The sequence below is a fragment of the Letharia columbiana genome (genome assembly GCF_014066305.1).
Source record: "Letharia columbiana isolate WasteWater2 chromosome Unknown Sc0000028_s0, whole genome shotgun sequence".
Taxonomy (NCBI): domain Eukaryota; kingdom Fungi; phylum Ascomycota; class Lecanoromycetes; order Lecanorales; family Parmeliaceae; genus Letharia; species Letharia columbiana.
Genome location: NW_023501070.1, coordinates 275429 through 298358, shown reverse-complemented (window position 1 = coordinate 298358; position 22930 = coordinate 275429). Strand labels below are relative to the sequence as shown.

General features: G+C 52.2%; 13 protein-coding genes across 13 annotated transcripts; 7 read left to right on the top strand and 6 right to left on the bottom strand.

Annotated features, from left to right (window-relative positions):
* Positions 1 to 270: 270 nt before the first annotated feature.
* HO173_008184 (uncharacterized protein) lies at positions 271 to 1066 on the top strand (the record flags this gene model as incomplete). The annotated part of the gene is made up of 2 exons (XM_037310084.1): positions 271 to 387; positions 440 to 1066. The coding sequence occupies 2 exons, from the start codon at positions 271 to 273 to the stop codon at positions 1064 to 1066; spliced, it is 744 nt and encodes a 247-aa protein (XP_037163044.1).
* Positions 1067 to 1714: 648 nt separating this feature from the next.
* On the bottom strand, positions 1715 to 2267 carry HO173_008183 (uncharacterized protein; the record flags this gene model as incomplete). The annotated part of the gene is made up of 2 exons (XM_037310083.1): positions 1715 to 1951; positions 2067 to 2267. 2 exons carry the CDS (start codon positions 2265 to 2267, stop codon positions 1715 to 1717), a joined length of 438 nt encoding a protein of 145 aa, XP_037163043.1.
* A 63-nt stretch (positions 2268 to 2330) lies between these two features.
* HO173_008182 (uncharacterized protein) lies at positions 2331 to 3073 on the bottom strand (the record flags this gene model as incomplete). The annotated part of the gene is made up of 4 exons (XM_037310082.1): positions 2331 to 2386; positions 2457 to 2663; positions 2717 to 2842; positions 3001 to 3073. 4 exons carry the CDS (start codon positions 3071 to 3073, stop codon positions 2331 to 2333), a joined length of 462 nt encoding a protein of 153 aa, XP_037163042.1.
* A 1550-nt stretch (positions 3074 to 4623) lies between these two features.
* On the top strand, positions 4624 to 5262 carry HO173_008181 (uncharacterized protein; the record flags this gene model as incomplete). The annotated part of the gene is made up of 1 exon (XM_037310081.1): positions 4624 to 5262. The coding sequence occupies one exon, from the start codon at positions 4624 to 4626 to the stop codon at positions 5260 to 5262; it is 639 nt and encodes a 212-aa protein (XP_037163041.1).
* A 268-nt stretch (positions 5263 to 5530) lies between these two features.
* On the top strand, positions 5531 to 7113 carry HO173_008180 (uncharacterized protein; the record flags this gene model as incomplete). The annotated part of the gene is made up of 8 exons (XM_037310080.1): positions 5531 to 5670; positions 5724 to 5733; positions 5791 to 5948; positions 6004 to 6050; positions 6104 to 6199; positions 6251 to 6527; positions 6575 to 6965; positions 7015 to 7113. 8 exons carry the CDS (start codon positions 5531 to 5533, stop codon positions 7111 to 7113), a joined length of 1218 nt encoding a protein of 405 aa, XP_037163040.1.
* Positions 7114 to 7366: 253 nt separating this feature from the next.
* HO173_008179 (uncharacterized protein) lies at positions 7367 to 8233 on the bottom strand (the record flags this gene model as incomplete). Its single annotated transcript, XM_037310079.1, has 1 exon — positions 7367 to 8233. The coding sequence occupies one exon, from the start codon at positions 8231 to 8233 to the stop codon at positions 7367 to 7369; it is 867 nt and encodes a 288-aa protein (XP_037163039.1).
* Positions 8234 to 8703: 470 nt separating this feature from the next.
* Positions 8704 to 9936, bottom strand: HO173_008178 (uncharacterized protein; the record flags this gene model as incomplete). The annotated part of the gene is made up of 1 exon (XM_037310078.1): positions 8704 to 9936. One exon carries the CDS (start codon positions 9934 to 9936, stop codon positions 8704 to 8706), a length of 1233 nt encoding a protein of 410 aa, XP_037163038.1.
* Positions 9937 to 10098: 162 nt separating this feature from the next.
* HO173_008177 (uncharacterized protein) lies at positions 10099 to 12441 on the top strand (the record flags this gene model as incomplete). Its single annotated transcript, XM_037310077.1, has 1 exon — positions 10099 to 12441. The coding sequence occupies one exon, from the start codon at positions 10099 to 10101 to the stop codon at positions 12439 to 12441; it is 2343 nt and encodes a 780-aa protein (XP_037163037.1).
* Positions 12442 to 13094: 653 nt separating this feature from the next.
* On the top strand, positions 13095 to 13854 carry HO173_008176 (uncharacterized protein; the record flags this gene model as incomplete). The annotated part of the gene is made up of 2 exons (XM_037310076.1): positions 13095 to 13204; positions 13272 to 13854. The coding sequence occupies 2 exons, from the start codon at positions 13095 to 13097 to the stop codon at positions 13852 to 13854; spliced, it is 693 nt and encodes a 230-aa protein (XP_037163036.1).
* A 737-nt stretch (positions 13855 to 14591) lies between these two features.
* HO173_008175 (uncharacterized protein) lies at positions 14592 to 15416 on the bottom strand (the record flags this gene model as incomplete). The annotated part of the gene is made up of 2 exons (XM_037310075.1): positions 14592 to 15125; positions 15216 to 15416. 2 exons carry the CDS (start codon positions 15414 to 15416, stop codon positions 14592 to 14594), a joined length of 735 nt encoding a protein of 244 aa, XP_037163035.1.
* Positions 15417 to 15664: 248 nt separating this feature from the next.
* HO173_008174 (uncharacterized protein) lies at positions 15665 to 17584 on the top strand (the record flags this gene model as incomplete). Its single annotated transcript, XM_037310074.1, has 3 exons — positions 15665 to 15760; positions 15845 to 16780; positions 16892 to 17584. The coding sequence occupies 3 exons, from the start codon at positions 15665 to 15667 to the stop codon at positions 17582 to 17584; spliced, it is 1725 nt and encodes a 574-aa protein (XP_037163034.1).
* Positions 17585 to 19147: 1563 nt separating this feature from the next.
* On the top strand, positions 19148 to 19606 carry HO173_008173 (uncharacterized protein; the record flags this gene model as incomplete). The annotated part of the gene is made up of 1 exon (XM_037310073.1): positions 19148 to 19606. The coding sequence occupies one exon, from the start codon at positions 19148 to 19150 to the stop codon at positions 19604 to 19606; it is 459 nt and encodes a 152-aa protein (XP_037163033.1).
* A 984-nt stretch (positions 19607 to 20590) lies between these two features.
* Positions 20591 to 21882, bottom strand: HO173_008172 (uncharacterized protein; the record flags this gene model as incomplete). The annotated part of the gene is made up of 2 exons (XM_037310072.1): positions 20591 to 21552; positions 21630 to 21882. 2 exons carry the CDS (start codon positions 21880 to 21882, stop codon positions 20591 to 20593), a joined length of 1215 nt encoding a protein of 404 aa, XP_037163032.1.
* Positions 21883 to 22930: the final 1048 nt, after the last annotated feature.

Below are 22930 nucleotides of genomic sequence, written 5' to 3'. Positions count from 1 at the left end.
CAATTACTTATTATCTAATTGTACAAACACCACAACAATCACTTGCTTTCTGAGCTTTGTGAAGGTTCATTTGTATATGTAGTCTTCACAAAGCAAATTGTTAAAAGGGTCGATAGTATGCCTGGGCGACGAAAAGCACATCCATGCGCTAGTGATTGCTAGCGCGTAATGTGCATCCCTGGGGGTCATGGGGTCCTCGAAGCATCATTCTTCGAAAGTCGTATGTATAATGTCGCAACCTCAACAGCGAAACGTCAGTAGATCATCGCCATGACAGAAACTCAACAGCCGCCTCTAAACTGGGAGGCTTCGGCGACAGCTACACATCCACAGGTCTCATCATCTTTGCCCTCAGAAGTGGAGGCATGTCTTAAGAACGCCAGATTTGTATGTTTTCGTGACCCGAACAGTCTTTGGAAGACACTAACCACATAAATAGCTACATCTTGCAACATGCGATGCCATGTTTCCCCACATCTCTCTTATGAATTACACATACCTTTCCTCGACGCCCTTCAACCCCAACCCAGTCATCATCATGACCACGAACCCTTCGTCTAAAAAGACTCTCAACCTGATAAACAACCCCCGGGTATCCATACTCGTCCACGACTGGGTCTCCCATCGACCTCCGACTCGAAATCCAGATCCTACTCGCGAAGGCTCTCCGCCACCTCAAGCAACACGCTCGAGTCTTGCCAGCTTGTTGCTGAATATCAATACGAGCGCATTGAGCAGTATCAGCGCTACTATCAACGGCGAAGCGAGGATGGTAGGCGAAGGCAGTGACGAAGAGAGGTGGTGCAAAGAGAAGCATCTCGACAACAACACTTTCGGGGATCAGGCCAGGGAAGAGCAAGGGTTCTTCGGGTCGACGCCACTTGCGCAGGCTGAAGGTGATGGGGGAGCAAGCTGTTACATTGAAGGAGAGGAAGTCCGGGTTGTCCTCGTCGATGTAAAGGAAGGACGGATAGCAGATTGGAAGGGGGGAGTGAAAGACTGGACTCTTGTTCCTGAGGAGGGGGATGGGAGAGGCAGGCAAGAACTGGTCAATGGCATTCCCTGATTCATGAGGTTTACAATTGCATAGCTACAGGCGTTGTTCATGCTCAGCGATAGTCTATATCACTCCATTGCCAGAATCGTTGAAACGGTGATCCGAACAGCCGGACGTCACTCCGCAGAAAAAGTATTAGCGGTCCAAGATGACAGAAATGTGCCCTCAGTTCGGGGCTGGCCGCTTTTAGGGTGAGCAGGGGTGATGCGGCACTAGCACTCGACGCGCGCATTTTTCCACTCAAATAGCCCGATATTTTGCAACCGCTAGGGGCTCTCGCCCAGCCAAGTCCACATGTCCTCGGAACTGGCTGTAAACCTGGATATATGTATGAGAGCGGTGCGCCGCCTGCTTTGGCTCTTCTGACCAGAAGATTGCAACGATGGTCTCCCAACATGTTCATGCTCGACCCTCCCTCTATTCTCGACGATTATGATTCGCAAATGAGTGTCTGCTGATGATTTCATCTACAGACTCTGCTGTTATGACCCTGAAGTGTGCAACCAAAACTATCACGTCTTGCATTTGGCGTTGTACTGTTTCTTTGTCCCGATCCACAGGACCAAAAACCTAAGGCAATCTTTGAATGTGCCCACCTCATAACGGCATACTCGACTGCTATCTGTTCCTGGTTCTCATTCACCCCTGGCTTCCACTTTAGATGTGCCCAGCGGCCGGCTTTGGAGCGTATGGCTCTTCCAAATACTTCACCTCATCTGCACTCAGCGTCATGTCCCGCACAGCACACGCTTCCTCTAGCCTCTCGATACTGGTACTGTTCAAGCCGGCGATGGGGATGCAACCTTTTTCTCTGATCCACACCAGGGCAACTTGACTCATCTTCCAGCCCTTCCTCTCAGCTACCTCCTGAACTCGTTTATTGATGATTTCCATCTGCTTCCGTAAGCCCACCGCTCATAGCAACACTCATCTTCCACCTGGCAGACTCGGCTCCCCATGGCTTTGCCAGCAAGCCTGAGAACAAAGGCCCCCATGGGATCAAACCCACTCCAGTCTCGTTACAGAACTTGTTCATTTCCCTCTCCTCCTCTCTGTAACAAAGATTGTACCGGTTCTGCAAGCTCACTAATTTCGTCCTGCCATTCTTCTCAGCGATAAATTGCATGCGGGCAAATTGGTATGTCCACATGGAGCTTGCGCCAATGTAGTTGACTTTGCCGGCTTGGACGAGGTCGTGAAGCCCTTTCATGGTCTCTTCCGGAGGAACTGGGGTGTCGTACCTGTGGATCTGGAGAAGGGCGATATAGTTTTTTCAGAGACGCTTGAGCGAGGCATCAACGGCTTTGAGAATCGCGCCGCGTGATAGGCCTACCCGGCCCAAAATATTCAGCCAAAGCACCTATAGGACGACGCCTCATACTGACACAGAGCTGCTCACCGCCTTGGTTGACATAGTCTTTACTCTTTTGCATCTGCGCCTCAAACGGCCAGCTGAAAATGCCTGGTTCGTCTGGGACCGTTCCGCAGCACTTGGCCGAGATGGTAAGTTTGTGCCGGGGTATCGCAAACTTTTGAACCGCTTTCCCAATGATCTCCTCGTTTATGCCCCTCGAATAGACGTTGGCGGTATCCCAAGTTGAGAGGCCTATTGTTGATTGAATTACAAATCATCAGTATATCTCGACATGTTCTACTTACCTCTGTCCCAGGCCGCTTTCAATATCTCTAACCCTTCGTCTTCCTCCATCACCCAATTCTGCCAGTCCTTACTGCCAATATCCAGAGTACCGAGGATTGGCGAGGAGACTCGAAGCCCAGAGGAGCCTACGCAAATTTCGGAGTCAGCATGGCTTTCTCAGGGCAAGAAGCCGGGTCGTAACGAAGGTCTAGGGCAGAAGTAGAGCGCTCTGCTCTCAAAAGCTGGCTTTCCAAGCCCGAAGCTTGTAAAAATAGGAGGCATGGTTGCTCCGAAATGTACGTACCCAGCTGGACATACTCGACCTTGGTGGCATTCACGCTGATTTGCAGCGATGCGGGGACAGGCGGCGCAGGCATTTTGGGGGAAAAAGATTTCGAATCCAAGGTAAGCATTCACGAAGTATCGATGTTATCTACAGCATCTGCATGCAACAACGCCTTATATATAGTCAGAGAAATCTACCTGCGGACCAGGATCAACTTAATCACCGGACTTATGAGATAAGCTCTTCGTGAGAACAAGCATCTCTTACCATTGGACACGGGAGTTTGGCGGAGATAGACATCTCGAGAGTATCTCCTGACTGGACTAGACACAGCAAATGTCCCACTGACGAATGCGCAGCGGACCTTACAGCCAGGCCACCGGTTTCCGCCATAAGGAACGAACATGTGCCCCTGCGAACATAGGTCGTAGAATTATATCTCAGCGCAGCATCAATTGTCGATACTGTCCATGCCTTTGCCATTTCGAGCTTGGCACCCGAAGCCACTAATCGTTCAGTCGCACCACTCTTCGCGGGTTGCTCCTAAGCAGGACTAGCTCCTAAAGAGAAAGAAAAGAAAGACGTTAACTCCGTCTTTCAAGCTGCAATTCAATGTCGGTTTCTCGCAGGTTTGTCCCGAGAGGGACTCGGAAGTTTCTTTAGTCTTGCCTATCGGTGCAGGGACGAATATTAGTCAACGGAGTGGTGCCATCTTGCGTATATAGACTCAGGAGTTGCTTGACGGGCATGCGGCTGAGTACTACAATCAATCGATTCAACTAGCGCATCAGATCTTACTCTCCTCATATCAGGCCCTTGGCTATGAAACATCCACTGTCGTCGCTTTCTTAAGAGCGAAAACCCGATATGCAGTATCGTCCAATAGTTCAATTACCTCTGGAAGCACTGCGTCCGCAAAAGTATCAGCAAAGTCATGACTTCGAGCCAGAAAGCCATCACGAAAGTCGTACTCGGCGCGATGTCGTTCGGCCGGAAGAGTATGCGAATCGTTGTAAGAGGATTGAACGACAGTCATGCATAAAGGGGAAAATTACCCCAGCGAAGATCCCAAATTTCACGGAGTCCACATAAACAGTCAATTCATTCTGGTTGATACGCACAAAAGTAATCAAAAGCGAAAAGATGGGGGCTCTTAGGGTTGCCACTTTTCTTGACGATTTGCCTGTGCGGATTTGCAATTTTGAGTTTCTCTCTATGCATGACTTTTGCTACAATCTCTTATCTCTCCTCTGCGTTCGAGGTTGCCAATTCTGCTCACAGATGTGGCACCACATTGCCGGGTCACTGATCTCGAAACTGGGAACTCAATATTGGACGTCTTCCAGAAGCATGGGTAAGTCCACGATTGCGCCTCCACAGTAATACCGCTCATTCGAATTAAGCACACCGAGATCGATACCGTACGCCGTTACGGGAACGTCACACCGGAGAGCATGCTCGGCGAATTGAAATGTCAGGAGCGAAGTCTAGTTATAAGCCCAAAGGATCTCCCCGCGTTCCATTCGAACCCCGAGACCGCCATACCTGAGGGCTGGGGTACGTCCTTGCTTTCTTCCGCCTCCGCAACGATAAAAATCCTGATGCACGCACACAGACTTCGACCAACGCTACCATTCCGATATGCTCCGGCTAACTCTCCAGAAGTCCCTCGCAGAGCTCAGAACGCACAACTTGCACGTCTACTATCTTGGCCCTGACCGCTCTGTCCCTCAAAGCGACATTTTTTGCGGCATCAACGCAGTCCACCAAGAAGGCCTCTTTGCCAAGCTCGGCGTCACCTGTCTCCCCGCATGGGAAGTCGCGCAGATCTGCGAGCTGTGCGATCGCGAGGGATGGGTCAAACCGTCAGTCTATCAAGGCAAATACAACGTCCTCCATCGCGCCGTAGAGCCTGGGCTCTTCCCCCGTTTGAGGCACTACGGCATCAAGTTCTACGCGTTCAACCCTATTGCGGGGGGCTTCCTGGCCGGCGGTGAGTCACATAAGAGAAATAAGAATTGGGGCTATGGGAACGAGGAGTACTTTGCTGTGATGGAGCTGCTGGATCCCGTCGTTGAGAAGCATGAGTTGACGCTCAGGGAGTGTGCGCTGAGGTGGTTGGCGGATCATAGCCTGCTTGGCATGGGGAAAGGCGACGCAGTCTTGATGGGTGCGAGCGGTGCGGCGCATTTGGAGAGCAATCTTGTGGATCTTGAGAAGGGCCCGTTGCCGGACGTGGTTGTTGGGGCGTCGGATAGGGGTGTGCGCTGGAAATATTGAGTTCGAGAGTTAGGGCGATTTCTGGCAATATAATTGTTGATTGCACGTGATCTTCAGTGGAGCAAGCGTGATTGAGTGATCTACAAATGCATTCTTAAAAACAGGGATTCTCGGATCTAAACGGCCGGACGTCACTCCGCTGAAAAAGTCTTGGCGTCGCGTCAACCTTGAAATGAATCCGCGTGCCTAGAGATTTTGAAGTTGCTTCCTTGTTACTAAAACCTCCAAAGGATTGCGTTGCTATTCAGTGCATGTTCTCTAGCTCAAGATGGTTTACATTCGTCAGAAGAAGTTGGAAGGTCTTCACGACTACAAATACGCCGGAGTTGACCACTCGTTGACATCGAAATACGTGCTCAAGCCCTTCTACAACAATGTGGTTATCAAGTGCTTTCCTATGTCTATGGCGTAAGAATCTTTAGCTGTGTTTCGATGCATGATCATACCGCTGACAGTTTTAGTCCAAATGCTGTGAGTTCATGAGAACAAGTGTCCTTCTAACGTTCACTTATGGCGACTCTTGCTCAGATCACCCTGTCCGGCTTTAGCTTCGTCGTCCTCAATTTCCTGACCTTGCTTTGGTACAATCCAAGTCTCGATCAGGATATGCCACGCTGGGTGTACGCCTCCTGGTCCATTGGACTGTTCCTTTACCAGACCTTTGACGCAGTGGATGGCACACAAGCGTATGTAGAGACGTTCGGTGAAGGGCTCTACGAGGTACTGATGCTGGGATCTTAGACGGAGAACACACCAAAGTGGACCTCTTGGAGAATTATTTGATCATGGTGTGTTCGACTATGAACTTCAGAGCTTGCTCAGGGCTGATCTCGCGGGCCAGGTGTGGATGCATGCAACACAGTTCTAGAAGTACTTCTTTTTGCAGCCGCTATGAACCTAGGTCAGAGCTGGTCCACCATTTTGACCTTATTTGGCTGTAAGCCTCTCTCCCCACATCTGTCCTGCGCTCTTCTCTGATTGTCCTTAGCGACGCTCACGTTCTACATACAAACGTGGGATGAGTATTATACAGAGACCCTTATATTGGGCATCGTATCTGGACCCGTCGAAGGAATCTTGACACTTTGCATTGTGTATGCAATTACTGCTGTGAAAGGAGGAGGCAGCTTCTGGCAACAATCCATGCTTGAAACCATAGGCGTTGCGAAACATGGAATCATTCCCGACTACTTTTATGAAATGCCCTGGAATCAATGGTACATGGTATACGGGGGTGTTGTGCTGGTTGCGAACACCGTACAAAGGTAAGCCGTTCGACTCGCATCAGCTATTCTGCGCTGACACTGCATAGCATCTTGCATGTCATGGAAGTACAGCGCGAACGGAAACAGTCCGTCACAAAGCCGCTTTATGGACTTGCTCCCTTCTTCGTCGCTTCAGCCCATGTCGCTGCGTACCTCTACCTCCAGCCGGTTATCCTCAACCACCATCTCATACCCTTCGTCTTCTACGCTGGCTTGCTCAATGCATACTCGGTTGGCCGAATGATCGTGGCACATCTGACTAAGGATCCCGAGTTCCCCATGCACAACGTCCTTACGTTCCCTCTGGGCCTTGCAGTCGTCGACTCGCTAGGCCCGACATTGGGACTCTGGCCAAGTGCCTTGGGATTCGGGACATATCAGATCGCTTTTGTCTTCATGCTGATGGGCCTGAGTTTTGGCGTCTATGGCAGCTTCGTTGTAAGTCCTCCCGTGCAAACTACGGTTAAAAACGCTGATTGTTCGTAAGCATGACGTTATTACTACGATTTGTGACTACCTCGATATATGGTGTTTGACCATCAAGCATCCATACAACGAGGAAGAAGAGTCAAAGAAGGGAAAATAGGGGGAGACATCCTAGGTAAGGTCGTGCTAGGAAGTATCTGATCTGGGGATTGACTGCGTGTCAGGTTTAGCGTTCCAAATTCTTTGATATGATACCACAGCGTGATTCTGTTTTGCTAGCGATTCTAATATGCAACACAGGGATCTTCTTCGATTAGGTTCTACGAATCTAGCAATCCTCGTTTTCTAATACCATCTTCTCAATGCACCATGAACGCCCGTCGCTATGCTTGAAATCCAAAGCCCTTTTCGCCTCAAAAGGGGACATCCATATCCTCGACCCGTTCCTCCTCTTTGTCCTCTTTCTTACCCTCTCCCTCCATACGCTGCTTCACAAACCCCACAACGGCATCTAACCACGGCTTCTGACTGGGAACGAAGTGACCCCCAGGATGCACCACCACCATTCCCTCTCCGCCCTCGCAAACACTCACCAACTGCATCCCCCTGACCTCATCAACCACCACATCCACCTGCCCCAGCACATTCAACACCTTCGTCCTAATCCGCGGCTCATAGAAAGCTTCGTACAACTTCCCCGGCGCCCTGAACCCACTGTAGCACACCGCAAACTTGAGCGGAGCCTGCACGAAGCCGTCGACCCCTCCGAGGAAACTCGCCGGATACGGCATCCCCCCTCGAGCCTCCGCCTCCGCAAACGCCTCTGTCCGCGTCCGACCTTCCAGCAAACTCGCAACCATGGCGGCCGCCGCCGCCCCCTGACTGAACCCCACGACCCCGTCGAACGGCCCCTCCTCCCGTATACAATCCGCCACGCTCTGCAACCCCCGCTCGATCCCCTCGTACACCACCCCCGTCCCCGCCTCCTTCCCCTGCCCGTCTTTCATCACGTGGTCCTTCCGTCTCCACCACCCGTACGCCTCCGGCGCCTCGGCGCCGGGCACGTCGAGCGCGGCGGCGCCGTGGCCCGGCATGTCCGCCGCGGCCAGCCGGTGCGGCGCGGGGACGTAGCGGAGGTGCAGGGTCGGAAAGGGGCGGGCGAGGGATTTGGACAGCGCGCGGGTTTTGGCGTGGAAGAGGGGCGGGGATTGCGTGAAGCCGTGGAGCATGAGGATGCGGAGGGGTGGGGGGGCGGGGTTGGGGGGCGGCGGGGGGGCCATGGTGGGGAGGGTCCGACGGGGTGCGGGAAGCCGGGCGGTGGGGCGATGTCGGGGGTTGGGTTTGAGGAGGCTGCCTCTCATGTGGTCTTTTTTTTTTCTCTTTCTTTCTTTCTGTGCTGAGGGTTGGGACACGGTCAGAGCTTATCTCCGGGGCCCCCCCCCCGGTGTTCGCCAAGAAATCCAGGGTTCATCCGGCTGGGGGGACGGCGGAACTCTGCTTATGTCTGATGTTCAAATATTACTTCAACTGGACGAGCTCTCGTGAAAGGGGTAGAAAGGAATGTCTTTACTGCGATGAAGGGAAGTATTTACTCTCTGAACCTTTCACAGGCAGGCATAATGACTGAATCTTTTCCTTTCTCTCCATTTCGTGAGCAAGTTAACATACGCCGCCTCCCAGACACTATCAGTGTCATTCTATGCTTTCTCGAGCAAAACGCCTGGCCCAGTGCTATGACTAACCTTCTCCGTTAGATGATCGTACTCCTCTCCAGTTTATCATTCATTTCGCCGTCCGCCAGAGCTGTTTGATTCTTGCTTGCCCGCTTCTTGATGACGTTTTCAATGAACGCTTCACCAGCTTTGTATGAACTGCGAACCAAGGGTCCACTAGCGCAGTACAAGAAGCCCATGTCCAGGGCACGCTGGCGCCAAGTCTCAAAGACGGCCGGAGTAACGTATGTGTGTACGGGCATATGTCGTTTTGTAGGCCGCATATACTGCCCGAAAGTCACAACGTCGACGTCGACTTTCCTCAGTTCTTTTAGTGTCTCCCAGAGCTGCTCCTCCGTTTCTCCCAGTCCGAGCATGATACTTGTCTTCGTGATAAGTCCTTCCTTGGCCACTTTGGCGTGCTTCAAGACGCTCAAGCTCTGCCTAAACTTTGCTCTCCGGTCCCTGACCATCGGTGTCAAATCCTCCACCGTCTCAACATTATGCGCATAGACATCCAATCCGCTCCTAGCGACTTTAGCCACCATCTCTAAATCCCCAGCATAGTCACCTGTCAAAGCTTCCACCAGCATCGCAGGAGCTTTGCTTTTGATCTTCATAATGGTCTCCGCGAAGTGACGAGCACCTCCGTCCGCCAGATCATCCCGGTCAACAGATGTAAGCACCACATACCCCAGCCCCCACCGCCGTAATGCCTCGGCTGTATGCTCCGGCTCATGGGGATCCAAAGGCGGAGGCGCCTTACTTGTTTTCACACTGCAGAATCTACACCCCCTCGTGCACGTATCGCCCATAAGCATGATTGTAGCCGTAGCGGCACTCTTGTCAGACCCACCCCAGCAGTCGCTAATATTTGGGCATCTCGCTTCCTCACAAACAGTATGTAGATTCAGTCCGCGTAGATCTCGTTTAATAGACTTGTAATTTTCGTTGTTAGGTATGGGCGTTTGAAGCCAGGATGGGAGGCGGGTAATTTCTTTCTGTTTGCCGGCGGGGCCAACGAAGGCTGTTCGAATCTCTGGTGCATCATTCTCGGGCGGAGGAGATGTGAAGTCTGAGAGCGAAGGTCCGGTGTTGAGGCGGTCGCGGAAGATGGTAGGAGAGCGACGAGTCGTTGAAGTTGGAGGGGCGATGGGCTCAGTGGGTTCGGAGACTGCGGTGGCAAAGGTGCGGGTGGAGGATACCGAGGGACGTATAGGATGTATAGATGTAGCGTGTAGGCAGCGAAATCGTGTTGCTTTGGAAGCCATATCGTATGAATTGCCCTAGGAAGATGGCTCAAGAATGATGGATATTTAATATCTAATCGAAAGGTCGGCGCTAGCCGAGTACGGTCATTCTAAAGATCGAGGATTCACACTTGAAAATCTACTCGTGAGGAGGCCCGAAGCACATCCGCCTTGAAGCGTAGCATGCAGGTATCTCTTACCAGACAGCGATTCTGTCACTACTGCTCCTCCCAGCTGCTGTTCCTTTTCGCAAATGGATTCTCATCAACTGCCAGACTCCCCAAGTATGGAGCAAAGCCGTGGAGTCAATACAAATTTCAGACACGATCCTTTAACGCCGCGCGAAGACTTCGGGCCTCAGTCGAACATGTTGGGGCTCTCGAGAATGAGCTCCCGAAAACTCCAGCGCAGATGGAATCGATAGTACGCCAGGCACGCGAGACATTCGGAGAGACTTTGCCCAAAGATTTTCTTTCATCGGAAGAATACACGGTCTACGAGAGGCTTTACGGTCCGCCATCCGCAACCACGCTACCTGAAGATTTCGATCTGCTTCGAGGCGCGGAGGAAGAAGAGGGCGACTTCCCGGAAAACGTGCTCATGAGAGAAAACGCTGAGGGCAGACTGGAAGAGGTCATCTACGAGGAAGTCCCATCTGACGAAGATGAATTGATGGACGATGACGCAGAGCCGATGCCCTCGGAAACAGAAGCAGATTTTCAGGCGCGGATGGCAGTATTCCGAGACATAGCTGCGGCGAACGCTTCACAAGCAAAAACAACCGAAAAGAGCTCGCAAAAATTGGAACCAGTAGAACCCTCAGACGATCTCTTGTCGTCGGAGCAATTGGCAATCGAGGACGAAGATACCGAAGACTTTGAACAAGATGATGAGGCATACGAGAGCGGCGATTCAGTAAGGACACATCCGTTGACAGTCGCTGGACGGTTCAGCACGTCACCAGCTACGATACAGATACCCAAGGATACCGTCATCGACCCTATCACAGCTCTACTCGCAGACGCCTCTAACAAGCAACTGTCCGAAGTCGCCCAGAAGACTTTTGGTGGGCCTAGATTACCAAATTCTACAGCCACGATATCAAGGGCCCATCTCAAGCAGCAACCGATTGCGTTGGAGGCATCTCAGTCTAACATGGGCGAGATGGAAGGTAATGCCTATATCGCTGCAATAATGCCTGGGGCATATGCTACTGTAACGAGCGCGTTGGTAGAGATCCGCAAGCGCTTAGGATCTGAGTGGATACGCAAGCTCATACAGAACAAAGGCGGTCCTCGTGTCTTAGACGCTGGGGCGGGAGGTGCTGGCATTCTTGCATGGCGGGAGATTATGCGTGCAGAGTGGGAACTCATGCAACCCGACGGAGTTCCACCTAATAAGCCTCCGCCGTATGGCAAGTCTACTGTCGTTACTGGGTCGTCTGCATTACGAAACAGGGCAAGCCACTTGCTGGACGATACGACGTTCATTCCCCGTCTTCCAGACTATGATCCGTCACGAGACCATCCCTCCCTTGAAAACAAGAACCCTCAACCCAGGAAACAATACGACATCATCTTGGCGCCTCATACTCTATGGACACTGAAAGAAGACTACATACGAAAGAACCAAATTCAGAACTTTTGGTCTCTACTGGATCCGAAAGGTGGTGTCCTCGTTCTGATCGAGAAAGGGGTCCCAAGGGGTTTCGAGCTCATTGCAGGCGCAAGGGAAACGCTATTGAAGTATCACGTAGCATCACCAGGAGACGAAGAAGTGGAAGCGCCCGTTGAAGCTGCTTCTCCGAATCGTTTCGGGCACAAGGAAAAGGGCATGATCATCGCTCCGTGTACGAACCATGGGAAATGCCCAATGTATATCACAGCTGGACGGAGCCAAGGTAGAAAAGATTACTGTCATTTTTCGCAACGCTACATTCGCCCACACTATTTGCAACGTATCCTCGGCTCGCGAGAAAAGAATCACGAGGACATCTTATTTAGCTACGTGGCTCTTCAGCGCGGCATTGACCAGCGGGAGGCGGACAATATTATGCAAGGCCAGGCAGCCGTAGAGGCTGCTTTTGCAGGGTTTGAGGATGCGGAAGGGATTGAAAGCACGAAAAGCTCGCAAGAGGCCATTGATCCTAAAGTCGCAAGTGTCAGCACCCTCAGCTTACCTCGGGCGATTCTTTCGCCAATAAAGAGACGCCGTCACGTCATCCTCGATCTTTGCACTCCTGCAGGTAGGATAGAGCGGTGGACTGTTCCGAAGTCTTACAGCAAACAGGCCTATCGGGATGCACGTAAGTCCAAGTGGGGAGACCTATGGGCTCTCGGCGCCAAGACCAGGGTCCAGCGAAATATCCGCGTCGGTCTGAATAAGGCGAAGACCCAGCGAAAGGATGTACTCGATGCCGCTGAAGATACAGACGACATACAGGACTTCCAACCGCCTGGACCCGCTTTAGGAAGAAGTTCGAAAAAGAGAAAGCTGGCGCGAAAGATTTCCGAAGACGACTACTAGAATAACCCAGTGATTGCAATGACCTGCCGCCGAGCTACCTATCTTCACGCGGTACCTGTTGTTTACGGAGTCAAGGATGGTAATGCTGCCTCAAACTGAGCCAAGCATTCCCACGGAAGAGCGGTGCCTAACCGCGTGCTTTATTCCTGGGCATGAGTAGACCGCCGACCTTGAGCCTTCGGAACTGTAGGTCTAGTGATTGGCAGTGTTGCACCCGATGAAACATGCCTTCAGCCTATGAAAACAATGTATATTATATGTACAGTACCCTATTTCGCCTCATTCTCATTCTTTGCTCTCTGTTGGCCTTAAAGCCCACAATGCTATCAAATGGTTGGGTCACAACCTCCAAGCTTTTCTGTTGGTGACCGGCTCCGACGTTTTTGCAACTCAGAGTCATACGATCAGCGAGGTACAATCTTCAAGACAACCTGCCTTTATAATTACCTTTTACCCTCCTCGTTCTTGTCCCAGTGCGACTCAGAGTACAAGCCTTCTGTTCTGCTCCAGTTGCAGCAGTATCGGAAGAAACTTGCCATCCAATACTGCCAGCGTCCCAGCCATATTACACTTCTGGCTTTTGCTTTTCGTGACCGCATCTTTCTGGAAGAGCACCACCGTACTCCGAACAACAAGGACAGAGAATAGTCATCATGTTCAACAACGCGGCAACATATGACCGCTGGGGAAACCTAACGTCACCAGAACAACCCGCCCAAAATGTCCGTCCTCCTACCGCCGCATGGTTAGGACAAGGTAGCACGTACGGGAATGCCTATGATTTCCTCTGCATGGGATACAAAATGAATGAAACTGCTAATTCCTTCCAGTGGCCTGCCTCCTGTTCCTCCTCCACCTCCTTATGGGCCTTCGAGGTCCGACCATCCACCTCCGCCCTCGTTCCCTATCGAACTGCCACCACCATCCCCACCATCAAGGCCCACCGGTGGCGCCTTTGGATTCTCAACCAGCTTTCGCTTCGGGCTTCCGGGCAGCGGAGCCCCGACTACGCCGCCAGTTCTTTCCTCCAGGTCCCCTACAGGTGGAGCCCCTCCAGCCTGTCACGTACCCAACCCAACATCAACAGCAGCACCACAAAGCCGCTCTACTCACCCTTCCGACCCAGAGAAACGCTATGCCTCTCCCACATTCACACGTCCCATCTGCAACACATGCCATGTCAACTGCGTCAATGTCCGCGAGAGCAATACGAACTTCTGCGAGCGATGCTTCCAGGATGCCCTGAGACGTAGGGGTAAGAAGGAATCGCCGAAGGCAAGTAGGCCCAAGTGCAGGGTCTGCCACGTTAATTGTATCAATGTGAGAGATGGGGAGATGAGCTATTGTGAGAGGTGCTGGCAGGAAGCGATGAGGAAGAGGGGCATTAGGGAGGATGGGAGTGTGTCGGCTTAAGGGAGGGAGGGCGAGATGCGATGGACGGGGTTGAAGTGGGCGCATGGTTGTAGCGAGCTGTTTGTTCGTTCGTGTGTTTGTCAATTCTACTTACAATCGATGAGTTCGGCTCGTTCTGCGTGTTTGGGAAGCGTGGAGTCTGGTATATATCTATCTACGAGATACCTAAACATCCAAATCTATGATTTCAACTAACCACTCCCTTCTCATTCCCTGCTGAAACAGCCCCCCCCCCAACCCACCTCAGGTATTGATTGTGACCATCTATCTATGAGTCCGAGCTGCGCGTTCACTGCCATCCGAAATGGTCTCCTCCAAGCCTGCAGACCATCAACGTCAAGCTCAATGCCCATGATAGCTGCTAAAGTAGGCCCTCCTTGAGCTTGCAAAATCATGGATGTCTGGGCTCATTCCCATCGTTTCGCCTATATTTCATATGTAACGAGCTCTCGATGTCGTTGGGGTCAAATTATAAGCCGCTCTGCATCTGTCGAGGTAGATAGGTTGTGGGTCGGCAAAATGGAATGTTTATTGGGTCAATCGCTTTAATATCTAGATTAGCTTGTGTTTCTTGAGCCAAAGGTAAGTAAGTTTGACCAGGATCTGCTAAGGGATTCTGCCAATGGCAACTCGTAAATCGGGCAAATGGGGCGGTTCATCAAGTACTGGCGCAAAGGGCAAGTGAGTAACTTGGGCTTCGTTGAACATCTCAAAAAACAAATCGCTCTTTTTCCGGGTCATATTCCCCGGAGCAGCTTCTTCACAAGCCTGCCCTGCTCTTCCACTCCCAACCCCTCCCTATCCGTCTCCTGCAACGCCCTGCCTACAAGCAACGTCTCTTTCACCCCGCCACTCTTCACCCACACCTTCCCATTCCTCCCGACCGCAACCTCAAACGCCACCTTCTCCGCTATCTCCTCCAACACCACGAGACCCCCTTCTTCCCGCTGCCTCGCCAGCAACAACCGCCGCGCCATCCCCAAGCTGACATCGAACACCATCCCGCCTTTCAGCTCGCCCATACCTTCGGACTTGCCGGTCGAGGGGTTGCAGCATGCTAACTCCGGGTCGGTGTGTTTCGAGGCCGAGAGGACGCGCGCGTAGATCAAGCTGCCGGAATTGAGCTGGGGACGGGTCTTCTTGGTGGCGCCTTCGAAGGCCAATTGCGGGAGCTGAGCGAGGGTCGTGTGGGGCGTGATGGCGCAGTGGTACCAGTCGGTCGAGGAGTGGTGGACGATTGCTAGGACTAGGTCATTGGGTTGGGGTATGTACTGGTAGTAAAGGCGCGATATTTAGCATGCCGAATGATGAGTCGCCCAGGGAAGTGAGGAGGTTCCGTGAAGGGCAGGAGAAAGCAGTACCCTACCGCTGTTGTTTTCGACCCATATTGAGTTCTTCTTTTGGTCGATGCATAGCGAGCCAGCGAGGACGGAGGTTATGGTTGACGGAGGGACATGGCGGAGGCCAGGGCCCAGTTTGAGTGCAAGAGATGGATTTGAGGGAATAGGGAGGATGTCTGAAGGAATGGCTTCGCCGGGAAGTACGAGTGTTTGTGCGGCCATTGGCCGTAGAATCTATCGTTCAGAAAAGTACTTTAGCATCTTGCTTGGAGTGTAAGAGTGGAGACCGCCTGGAGTGGATGTTTCTGATGCCAAGGCCCGTTTTTGATAGTCGGATCTAACCGGGGCTAAAAAAGTTTGGGCATGGGCTCGAAAAAGTTCAGCTCTCGAACGTTGTAAGGCTCTGTTTATTTCTGAGAGCAACGTGATATGAGACGATCTCAGCACGAGTCCTTTGATAGTACTGCATAATGAGTTCCCAGGAGGAGGGCGAAACTTCGCCCGAAATAACCGCAATTGGAATATCGTTCGGCAATTCGAACAGTTCTATTGCCTACACATCTGGAGTATGATCCTGATCCTGGTTCCCTTTATTGCGCCAATTATGGAAGGAAGCATGGAAAGCTGTACTGATCAAGTCTCTTATATAGGAAGGCAAGGCAGAAGTCATTGCGAACGAAGAAGGTGACCGCCAAATACCTTCAGTGCTGTCGTATATTGAGGGAGAAGAATATCATGGCACACAAGCCAAGTCGCAATTAGTGAGAAACAGCAAGAATACAGTTGCGTACTTCAGAGATTACCTGGGGAAAGACTTCGACTCGATAGATCCCACACCATGCCACGCTTCCGCCCACCCCCAAAAGCACGAATCTACAGTAGCATTTTCGATACAAGACAAAGAGTCGGAAGCCCAGAATATCGTCACGGTTTCCGAGATCACAACTCGTCATCTTCGTCGATTAGCATCCTCTGCTTCTGACTTCCTGGGCAAGAAAGTCAATGCGGCAGTGATTACGGTCCCCACAAATGTCACAGAGGAGCAACGAGAAGCTTTGAGCAAAGCGGCGAAAGCAGCTGGAGTGGATGTATTACAGATGATCTCAGAACCAACGGCAGCTGTACTAGCATACGATGCACGGCCGGAAGCAAAATTGAAGGACAAGATCATTGTGGTCGCGGATTTGGGAGGGACGAGATCGGACATCGCCGTCATTGCTTCGAGAGGCGGTATTTACAGCATACTGTCCACATCCCATGACTACGAAACAGCGGGTGCACAGCTTGACCAGGTCCTGGTTGATCACTTCGCCAAGGAGTTCACCAAGAAGAACAAGACGGACCCTCGGCAAAACGACAGGAGTCTGGCTAAGCTAAAGCTCGAAGCTGAAGCAACGAAGAAGGCTCTGAGTTTGGGCGGTAATGCCAGCTGCAGTGTGGAATCTCTTGCGGATGGAATCGACTTCAGCTCTACGATCAATAGAACACGCTACGAGCTTTTGGCTGGCAAGGTCTTTGGGGCTTTTACTCGCCTGATTGAGGAAGCCGTGCGGAAAGCAGACCTTGATATCCTAGATGTAGATGAGGTAGGACATGCGGCTCGCTTCTTTTCACTCTTACGTACCAGAGGTCTCTCCGATGACTTGGCGTGCACTGTTGAAGTCTGCTTTGAACCTTGCGACTGACATCCCTCTCAGGTCATCCTTTCGGGAGGAACATCGCATACACCCAAGATCTCGCAAAACCTTCAACGACTTTTCCCACCCACCACTCGCATTCTTTCTCCCTCCACCCTCCCTACAGCCATTGACCCTTCATCCCTGTCAGCTCGCGGCGCCGCCATTCAAGCATCTCTAGTGCAAGAGTTTGAAAAAGACGATATCGAACAATCAACTCACCCTATGGTGACCGTGACCCCACATCTACGCAACGCTATTGGCGTTATGGTGGTCAGTGAAGATGTGAAGAAAGGTCTGTTCACTGCTTTAGTAGAAAAGGAAACGGCGGTTCCCTGCCGGAGAAGGGGTGTTTTTGCCGTTCCTAGAGAGGGCGGCGATGTCATGGTTAAGGTTTGTGAGGGGCTGAGAGATATCAAGGTGTCGAAAAAGGAGAAGCCGAAGGCAAATGGCAAGCCCGCGTCCGATGACTCGGACCTTGATAGCGACGACGATGAAGACGAGGAAGAGGAGATGCGAGAGAAAGTGTGGAATGTTGGTAGTGTGCTTGCTGAAGCTGCAGTCAAGGAGGTGAAGAAGGGTGGGAAAGTGGAGGTTACGATTAGAGTGGAAGCAGACTTGGGGGTGCATATTGAGGCGAGAGAGGCCGGTGGGAAAGGAGGCGTCAGGGGGATTTTGGGCACGGCAAGAGTGGTGGAAAATGGAAGTGCGTAAGGTGAAAAGAGTACGTTTATGGGAAGACAAGAGGCTTGCAATAGACGGATAAAAGGGTTTGCTTGGTAATTGAGCAAGGAGATTCACGTTTCGTATTCCAGTATGGAATGGATCACACGAGTTTTGACAGGCAAACAATGATCATTGATTCAAAGGGTTTCAGAGCGAAGAAACCCTTACCGCCATGCTCGAAAGAATGGGTTTCTTGTGTTTCTAATGGTCCATGAGGTGTCATTGGCACATGATGCAAGCGCCGAAAGACTCCTACCGTCCTGGTGTGTTGAGGCCCAGTTTCACAGTGGGTCCTGCACTGCCTCGAATCCTACCACCAGAGCACAGCCCATAGGTAGCCATCTACGGTCAGGCAGTTGAGAATCGGATAACCTCGCTGCCATGATGGGGATAATTCACGTCATCTCCCTCTGGCAGTTGGCCATCGATGATGCACTTCCCCAGATCAACGCCGGGATGGATGGCAATTTCATGGGAGATGAGAGGCCGATTCCGCCCCGGTCCAGTTCACCCAATTGATTTTTGATTGCTTCCATGGCGGCCAATGAAATGTAGAGCTGGAAGAGACTAAGAAAGGAAGCGACTGCAGGAACAGGGGAAGCGCCCGTCTCAGGGAGTGGGTAGCAGGGATTTGCCAAGGGTTTCAATTTGATCTAGTGGATTGCTTATTTCTTAGCTTCGCCGCACCAATTTCACTTCACCTCTTTGCCCTTCTCTTCTCTTCTCTTCACCACTTTTATTCCCACGGCGGCGCATTATTATTTCTCCTGCATGATGGGAAATTGCAACTTCAATTTCCCTAATCCTTGCATCTTGCGCCAGAACAATTGGCCCCCCAATTGCCACAGATATGCTCTCGCGTAAGATTACATTCACCACACTATATCAGGGCTCTCTGACTGGCTGTAACCCAACACTTGCGCTGGGGTGGGATTAGTCCGGTAAGGTACATGTAGTCCAAGGCGATATACTTGCGCCAATTATTGCTGTGGTGCGTCTCATATATGTCACACCACCGGATGTATTGCCCCTTCCCTTTTTCTCTCATCTTCATCTTCTTGTTCTTCACTCTTTCAACCTCTTCCAGTCACTCTCTCCAAAGTATCCTTTGTGCGATATCAGGCTATCATCGCACTATACACTCATTTCAAAGAAAACAAACCCAAACTATATTCGAGTTGATCTCATTCACTACTATCACCACTATCACTACAGCCTTTGTCGCAGAAAAGGAAAGCAGGACAATATAACACGCGCGCAGCATTATCTGTCGAACAATCAGCCGAGACAAGCACCACAGCCAAGCTTGACAAAGCAACTCCCTCATAAAGCCTCAAGCAGAGATCTCGCTCGCTCAAAGCTCACCATCCTTCGCTATCATCATCATCATCATCACTAAACATACAACTGAACATACACCGTCGCATCGCAAAACCACCGCTCTGCGCAAACCCACTCCCAGCGTGCGCGCATAAAACCCCAACCTCGAACCCACATCAACCACTGCGCACCACCAAAGCTTTCGCGCGCACAACCGACCATACACTCAAAATGCACCAACCAATCCTCCTCACCCTCCTCCTCGCCGCCTCCGCGCACGCAGCCACCAGATACGTAACCACGACCTGCACCTCCACCTCCACCACCACCATCACCCACATCTCCGCCTCCAGCACCCAGATCTTCACCTCGGCCATCCCCATCATCGAAACCCCCCTCCTCGTCTCCTCCGCTCCATCCGCATCCACCACCATCATCGTCCCCGTCGCCTCCAGCGCCCCCTCCGCCAGCTCATCGCTCGTCTACACCAGCGAAGTCGCCCCGTTCCCCACAGCGGCGGGAACCGGCGCCTCGGCCCCGGTGGGCACGGGCTCTGCCTCTGCCTCCGCGACCGGCACCGGCGCTCCCATCACCCCGGCCATTCCGTACAAGGGCGCCGCGGCGAGGAATACGGGCACTCTGTTCGGCGGCGTCGTGGCTCTCGGCGCCGTCGCGTTGGCCCTGTGTTAGTAACGTGGGAGCCGGGAAAGAAATCGAACCGTTGCGTTGCCGGGGGAATATAGATATAGGGGGTCGGGGCGGACCGCGGTCGGTCAATTCCGTTCGTTTCTCGAGTACATGTTGCGGTTGGATTCGTTCCCTGTAAAGCGCGCGCGCGCGCCCCGGGGGGGTCCGCTGCTTGCCTAGCTCTGCCTTTGTTTCCTTCTCTCTCTCTCTCTCTCTTGCCGATTGCTATATTCCCCTCCGAGCCGAGCCGAGCCGAGCGCTCGAATCTGTCGCTACTGCTGCTGCTGCTGCTGCTGCTGCTGCTTGCGATGAACGAATGGAAATAGATGAAGTCGGTTTTTAACGTGTCCATTGATCTGGCCTGGCGAGAGAGAATAAAGTACATTTGTGCTGTGTACATAATATATGTGATGTCAAGTGATGTCAAGTCAAGTGATCGGAGATTAAAACCAGTACTCCGCGGTGATGTGTGCGTATCCATCTTCGCTATTGTGACGCCACGTGTTCAGTTTCGAGGAATGAATGTATTCACTATGGAGTCTCGAATGCCTACCGTGACCTAACCTAGGACAGAAACCCGCCATGAATCAACCAGGCAAGGAAGGATCCCATCGCAAAGTTTCCCAAGAGCTTGAGAACGCGGGACTCGGACTTCGATAGCCCAGACCATCTCTCTCCCCCTCTCTCTCTCTCTCTCTCCGCAAACACTACTTAGTTAGTTAGGACAGCGTACGTACCGTCTGCAATCCGGGTTCGGAAACGGACGTGAGGATATGAGTAGGGTAGAATATCTCCGCGGTGAAACGGGGTCAAGGACTTGGATGCAAGGTGCAGCTCAGGGATATGGGCCTTTGTACAATCGGGGCCGCAGGGCGTGGACCAAAGGGGATTTCTAGGTGTGGATTGCAGGAATGCGAGGCTCCAGGAGACGTCGATCGGAGGAATCCATGGCGATTGGAAGCCGAAAAGCAGCCCGACCTCGTTCCTTCAATCGGCGGCGGATCTGCCGCGCTTGCTCGGTAACATCTCCGCGGTTTCTTCCCTCGCACGCTTTTCGTGACTTGGATGATGTTGTCGCTTCGACCTTGGCGGTGGATCCATAGGCCGTCTCCCCTGTGAGAGATCCGGTAGGGGACGCGGAGAGAAAAGATCCGCCGCTGACGGCGGTGGCAGACCCCGCCACTGGTTCATGAGCGAGCAGTAGTCTTCATCGGTGGAGATTCCCCGCGGGATTGATCCTGGCTTTGGCCCTGGATTACTGTTGCCGCTGTAGATGATGGCGCCGTCGGGGAGCTCGTCGAGGATCTCTTGTTTGGTATACTCGAAGAGGGTGGTGTCGTTCTCGTTGTCGTCATCGTCGTCGTCATCGTCAATCCCAAAACCTGATGCGGCGAAGCGGAGCTTCTGGAGGTTTCGCAAAGCGGGCTTCTCGTCATGTGTATAGTGTTCCAGGATATTGCTGCGGTGCTTGGCGCGACATTCGCGCTGGAAACGGCTTCGTCGTGCGAGTTTCCGATGCGTCTCTAGGAGATTGGGGGTGTCCTCTCCGGGGTCCAGGTGCCAGCCCAGACGTCGAGATAGAATGGCGTTGAAGACGTGCTCCTCCCCCAAGAGTTGGTCGAGCATGCCTTTCCAGTCCACCGAGATCTCTTCCTCCTCGTCATCTATGTGAAGGTTGGGAAGCCCAGTGTCGTTTACTACTTCGCGAACCTGGATCGAGAACACAGGAGATCCGACGAGCTGCTTTTCGTGGAGACGCCTGAACACCATTTCTTTTCGAACCTTTCCACACTTGAAGAAGGCTCTAGCCTGATCGTCGGAGAAGCGATCGAGAGTGAAAGACGGCGTTTTTGTCGTATATTCGCGCACACTCGACATGTCACCATAACATCCAGCGTATCCCACAGAGCGATCAGGCGTGAAGACGTCCCAACACAGGAGATGGAGGCCTGTGAAAATATCAGCGTCTTTCGGCTTTCCCCAGCATGCTAAATCGATACTTGAAGGCTGCAACGAAGAGGCTTACCCAAGTCACAACGCAGAATTGTCTCTGGTAAGAAAACCGTCCTGAACATCCTCTCAATCTCGCACCTGAAGTGCTTCGAAACGTGTCGTCCTCCTACCCAAAGCCACGTGAGATCTTCGGGGTCGTGAAGGTCTTGAAAAGTATCCAGAACCATGCTCTCAAGTTCGGCAAAGAGTCTGGGCTCGCCAGAGCGAGCACGCTTGCTGGGTTTCGCCCACACAGGTTTGGAAGGCGCGCTCGAAGACATGCTCATGGATGGTGTTGGGAGTATGAAAGTCGAAGAGAACCGATGCCGAAGCTCTTGCAATTCACTGTTAGCTTCACACTAGCGTTCAATGTGAATGAAGTCTGCCCTTTCTACTGCGTTCCGCGTCAGCACGTGATTGAACTTGCTTTGAAGTTGATTGACTGCCTTGAAAGATAAGGCAGAAGGGCATGGCATTTATCAGGCAGTTTGGGTTCGCCTGAGGGGTCCATCTACTTCCAGTGCAACCCAGAAACAGAATGTTTTGGTGGACAACCAGGCAAGGCAGCATCGGCACACGGATTTGAGCCTCTCCTCCAATTTACATTCTTTTCCCGCAGTGTAATTCTGTCAGGGACGAGCTTAATAGTCGCGACGCTTGATCACTTGTTCTTAATACCTCGGCACTTCTATTCTCCCCATCGCGGAGCCCCAGCAGTTCCCCAGCACTCCATCACAAAAGGTTCGATGACCCTTTTTCTTTCGTGTCCGCATCAGAAATAGTCTGCCTTCCAGATTCTACTGGCCATGAAGCTCAGAGCGTTCACTCTGCACGCTGCTGCGTGCTGCCCTGCCAGCAACCATAAACAGAGTTCGATACGGCCGCTGTCTGTTTGGTCCAATGAATTGCGGAGTACCACAAACTTCTCGCAAGGCTCCAAGTGTACGGACAGATGGCAATGGGACATTCCTCCCACGTCCTTAGCCTCCTCTTGCTCGCTCAACGTTGGCACCTTCCAGATCCCGTTGTGGTGTTGCAAATGCTGCTTAAGTTGCTGTATTGCTTGAAGGAGCGCAAGCTGTGCGCGCACTAGATTAAAAGTCAGGAGCTTACTCTAAACTTAAGTAGCGTGGCAGCACGAGTTGCTCCCTGCCTTTAAGTCGCGCCTGGGAGGTGGCACTTACACTCTAAGCTTCAAATACAGCCATCCACACACCATGAGCAATAGAGCATTCACGGTAATCGATCCGAGCAATGCCTTCTTGTAGAAACCTGGCCTCCGGTGTAGATTGACCTGGTGACTCCTGCTCTCCACGCTCTCTATGGGTTCCTCGT